Source organism: Myotis davidii, unplaced genomic scaffold, assembly GCF_000327345.1.
Source record: "Myotis davidii unplaced genomic scaffold, ASM32734v1 scaffold3578, whole genome shotgun sequence".
Lineage (NCBI taxonomy): Eukaryota > Metazoa > Chordata > Mammalia > Chiroptera > Vespertilionidae > Myotis > Myotis davidii.
This window is the reverse complement of record NW_006289094.1, coordinates 663,596-668,640: the sequence shown is the minus strand read 5'-3', so window position 1 is coordinate 668,640 and position 5,045 is coordinate 663,596. Positions and strand designations below refer to the sequence as shown.

The 5,045-nt window shown below is 58.5% G+C and overlaps 1 protein-coding gene across 1 annotated transcript; it reads right to left on the bottom strand.

Annotated features, from left to right (window-relative positions):
* Positions 1-3,066: 3,066 nt before the first annotated feature.
* Positions 3,067-4,809, bottom strand: RPLP2 (ribosomal protein, large, P2). Its single transcript, XM_006761360.2, has 4 exons — positions 4,628-4,809; positions 4,089-4,137; positions 3,282-3,380; positions 3,067-3,181 (listed from the first exon to the last, which is right to left on the bottom strand). The coding sequence occupies exons 1-4, from the start codon at positions 4,748-4,750 to the stop codon at positions 3,105-3,107; spliced, it is 348 nt and encodes a 115-aa protein (XP_006761423.1). The 5' UTR covers positions 4,751-4,809; the 3' UTR covers positions 3,067-3,104.
* Between the last annotated feature and the right edge of the window lie 236 nt (positions 4,810-5,045).

Genomic DNA, 5,045 nt, shown 5'->3' with positions numbered 1-5,045 from the left:
GGGGACCCGGAGGCCGAGGAGGGTGGGGAGGAGTGAGGCCGCCCGGGGTCTGTGGGCCTGGAGCCTCGTGGAAGTCTGGACACTCGCGAAAGGAGGGCCCTGGTGTTTGGGCAGCGTCTCCGCCTCCCTCAGGGTCCGTCTTCGACACCTACTCCCCAAGGGGTGACCCCCAGGACCCAGACTCATCCCCAGACCCACCCATAACATCCAGGGCCGGATACTCACAAACAAAGAGCTCACAATCGAGGCGGACGCCCTGACGTCCACACCCCAGCCCGCCCCCCGCCCCGCGGCCCCTCCGCACCTGGGCACCCACCTGGGTTCTACCTGCGTCCGACCCCAGCTCCTCAGGCTGTGCCTCTCCCTGGGTATGACTGGCCCCTGCCCCGCCCCCGCTCAGTGCCCCAGCAGGTGGAGCAGCGGGTGATGTCACCCTGCCTCCAGTTCCGCATTTTTCTCCTGGACTGTTTGTGCCACAGACCTAGCCTGGTGGGATCCCAAGCCAGCCCTGCACCTCACCCCGGGTCTGTTTACGCTGGGGCGGTGGAGAGGCAGGGTGCCCAGATGGTGCCGGGGTGCAACCCCCGCCAGCCAGGGTCAGGCCCAGAAGCCAGAGTAGGGCCTCCCCAGGACATGGCCATCTGGGGTCATGCTGTCCAGTCCTCGGCCACTGCTCCCAGGCACCCATACTTGGCACCGACAGGGTGCCAGGCAGGGGGACCAGCACAGGGCAGAGCAGTGAACAGTTAACCCAGCCCCAGCCCTCTGGGGCAGGAAGGGGACAGAAGTTGTTTACATAAATTCAACACGAGGAGGGAACAGGGGACAGGGTGCTGGGCAGTTAACTCAGAAAGGGCACAGGGCTACTCTCAGGCTACCCGACTGCGTGTGCAAAGGTCCTGGGCGGGAAGGGGACTGAAAGGGGAGCCCGGCCTGGGCACTGGGAGGGAGAAGCAGGGGATCTCACCGAATGAATCTTAGAAAGACTTGCCCTCTCTCCCATCCCCCAATGCCTTGGATGCAGGTACAGGACCAAGGGTGTGGCCCCATCAGGATGGCCAGGGCCTCTGGTGACGGAGTCCTTGGGGACGCTGCTGGGGCAGCAGGGGACAAAGAGTGTGGCACAGTGGGGATAAGGCCAGCCTGGGAAGTTCAGGGGGTCACCAGGGTGGTTAAGAGGGGAGCTGGGCCCAGCCGGTGTGGCTCAGTGGTTGACTGTCTACCTGTGAACCAGGAGATCACGGTTCAATTCCTGGTCAGGGCACATGCCCATATATATATATATATAATTTTTAAAAAGGGGAGGGGGGAAGGGGAGCTGGGCAGTGCAGGCTGAGCCTCCCCCAACCTGCTCCAAGAAGTCCTGTCTGCTTCATTGGGACCGTGGGGTCTTGGGCGATGGCACTGCCCCAGTGCAGAGACCTCTGCCCCCATTTCCACACCAGGGTTGAACTGTTTTGGGTACATATCCCTCCCTCCGGGCCTCTGGGACGTCAGCTCTGGAGCCAGGAACAGGGCGGCCCTTCCTGGAATCCTGGCTGGGCGGGAGGAACCCTGGTGTCTGGTGTGCGGTGGCCATGCCAGCGGGTGTCCACCCCCCCTCCCACGGTGTCCTCTGGCCCACACAGGGCCCTTCTCCTCAGGGGTCTGCGGGTAGCCTTGTGAGCTCCGCCCTGGACCCTGGGCCCACTTCTCTGCTGGGCCTCCTACCCCAGCCTGGGACAGGGACCCCACCCCACATGCAACTTGCCCTCACAGCACCTGCTGCTAGGACCTCTGCAGTGGTCCCTTCTCTCGGCCCCGTGTCCCACCCACCAGGAACTTGGCTTCTACATCCTCCCGTAAGGCCCTAAGCCAGTGGTTCCCAACGTGGGGGGCAATTCGAGAATGAGGTATTGTTTTTTGATTTCTTATGGTTCTAGGGGCCTCATGTACAGTATATATATTTTGTGGCACATTTATGCATTTCAGTTCTCTGTTTTGAAACTTTGCTATTTTTTTGTATCACTACATGTTATTTTTTAACAATTTCTTAGTGATTTCTTCCCCAGGACTTCCACTGTCCTTTCATTCTTTTTTCTTTCATGGATGCCATGTTCTTTGGAAGCTTGTTTAGACCAAGTTCACGGCCTTTAGACTCCCTCCACGTGAATGGTTCACGGAGGGCATCAGGATTTTAGATGCTTAGGTGGAGTGTGCCCAGAAGCTGGGGCCCACTGCCCGAGGCCTGCTCCTGGCCTTCCTTCCCTCCCCGCCTTGCTCACTCCTGCCCTGGAGCCTCCCCAGGTCTTGGCTCCCTGCCTGAGGCCTTGTTCTGCTCATTCCTTTCCCCATAGAACTAGCCCAAGGGGAAGGCTCTTCACACAGGAGGTGCGCACCCCAATAGCTGCTGACCCAGGGCCTCGGGAGGGGGAAGCAGTGTCTCCTGAGGGGCCAGAGGTAGGCCCACCCAAGACTGTGAGCACATGGCCCAGGTGAGCTATGTACCACAAGCACTTCACGTTCGCCCAGCAGAGCCCCTGGTGGACTGATCCCCCAATCTGCAGTCACCCAGGGATCACACAGGCTGCTCGCATAATACACATGCGTCTGGGGGAACTGGTGGCCTCTGTCCACCTCAGAGCACTGGACCACCCACTGTTGCTTTTAGGAAGTTCATATTTATGGATCTGAGCGCGAAGGGGGCAGGAGAGAGAAACGTGGATGCACTGTTCCGCATGTTTATGTGTTCACTGGCGATTCTTGTGTGTGCCCCGCCAGGAGACCAAACCTGTGACCTTGGTGTGGCCGGATGATGCTCTAACCAACTGAGCTGCCCGGCCAGGGCGCCCACTGTGGCTTTTCAAGTTTCCTGGGTGTCCCCTGCAGGCGTCACTCTGAGTCCTCAGGAGCCAGGACCATGCAAGGAGGCTGGTGTCCCCTCCAACATCCAGGACCCACAGGAAGTGTCCCCGCCCCCACACCAGCTAGTGGGCCACAGCTCCTCCTCCCCGGGGGTCCCACAGCTGCCTTGCACCAGGCGCGAGTGCAGAGGCCAGGCTCACAAACGGTCACAGGCTGTTCAAGGTGTATGTAAAAAGGACTTTATTTGCAGGGGAACGAGACTAATCAAACAAGCCAAATCCCATGTCGTCATCCGACTCCTCGGATTCCTCCTTCTTCTCATCTTTCTTCTCCTCAGCTGTGGGGAAAAGACCACAGTGAGCGAGGCAGGCAGTGCAGGCCAGGCTCCCAGTTACTCCAGGGCACCCACAGCGCCAGCTGCCTGAGCCGCCACTTACCTGCAGCTGGGGCAGAACCAGCAGCAGGAGCTGCAGACCCGGGGGCGGCGGAGACGGCCACAGCCCCTCCAGCGGGAACGCTGGCCAGCTTGCCAATACCTAGGAACCAGAGAAGGGAGTGAGAGCAGAACAGCCGCTCAGCCTAAAGGCTACTTCAGAGGGAAGACAGCCACCAAGCGCCGGTGTAACAGGCTGCCCTGCTCTCCCAGAAAGATGCTCCGCCACGCCCCGGCCCCAAAACTTCCCATCTGGAAACTGGGCTTCCAGGAATTGGCCCACAAGAAGCTGGGCCATAGCTCCCTACCCTGGGGTCAAGTTGGACAAACATGTTTATGGCCAGGCAGGGACCTAGTCTGCTGCCCCAGAGTCCAGATATTGGTTCCCAGCAGTGAGCTCAGATGAGGCTTTTGGCTGAGCTGGCTCTTGTCCTGGCCAGTCACATGTCCAGGGACAGGAATGGCTGCCCCAGCAGCTCAATTTCCACAAGTCCCATCACCTCCACCCTGACGCCACCAGAAAACAATCCACCCAGCAAAAGGGAGCAGGGGCCTGTGGTCACCCCTGACACCAACCCCCTTACAGAGAGCACGTGGAGAGACTTGTTTACCAGGCCCAGGGAGAGCACAGGCGCCCCCTAGCGTCCTCTGAGTGTCCAGAAGTGCCCCTGGCATGAGCCCAGGGAAGCCGTGCTCACTCCTCGGGGCAGGATTCTAGGTTGCTCTGGTCCACAAGCGAAACCTGAAGGCCACAGGCGACCAACAGGAATTAGGATGGACCCTGGAAACCAAAGCCCCCGCACAAGCTCACCCTGGGCGATGACATCTTCGATGTTCTTCCCGTTCAGCTCGCTGATCACCTGGAGTGGAAAACCATGAGCAGGAGTTACCAGGCATCCGACATGCACGCCCCCTTCTGGAGCCAAGGCGGGGCTGGCCGCGGGAGCAGGACAGGAGGAAATGCCAGGCCCCGCTGATTACCACGCACACGTGGGTTCTCCGAACCGAGACCCGCTGCAAGTGGGGGCTTATACATCTCTGTAAGTTACTGCTCACAGATGCAAAGTATCTTAATTTATACCCAATATATGTCAAACCAACACCTTAATTAATTTGGGCGAAAAAGAATGGCTCTCAAATACCTTCCCCTTTACATTTCTTAGAACATGGCAGTTACCGAAGAATTTTAAGTTACGCGAGACTTGCATTGTGCTTCTACTAAACCACGCTGGCTTTTTGTTCCCGTGGGGCCGTATCAGGCCACACTTTCCCCAAAAAGCCCTCGGATCGGGGAGGAGAGGGACCCCTCTGTGCAGAGGAACCGTCGGCCGGGGCCCGGCAGGCGGCTACCTTGTTGAGCCGGTCATCGTCCGCCTCGATGCCCACACTGTCCAGGATCTTCTTGATGTCCTTGGCGCTGGGGGAGGCATTGCCCCCGAGGGCGGCCAGCAGGTAGGAGGCAACGTAGCGCATCTCGGAGGCGGCGGAGGGGCCTCGCGTGTGCGACCTCGGCTGTGGCTGCGTCAGGCAGGGAAAGGCCACTTTTATTTTTTTTAATGCGTTGAGCTTCCATACGATTTAATAGGGGATGGAATGCATCTTTGTTAGAAAAGGGTAACATATATACAGTTAAATGTCCTAGGTCAGCGGGGCTCAAACTTAGATCCGCATTAGAATTACCTGAAGAATGAGCCTTTAAATCTTGTTAGAATCAGTCCTTAACAAAGCCTTTGCCCTGGCCACTTCTGAGAAAAATTACATCAGAATT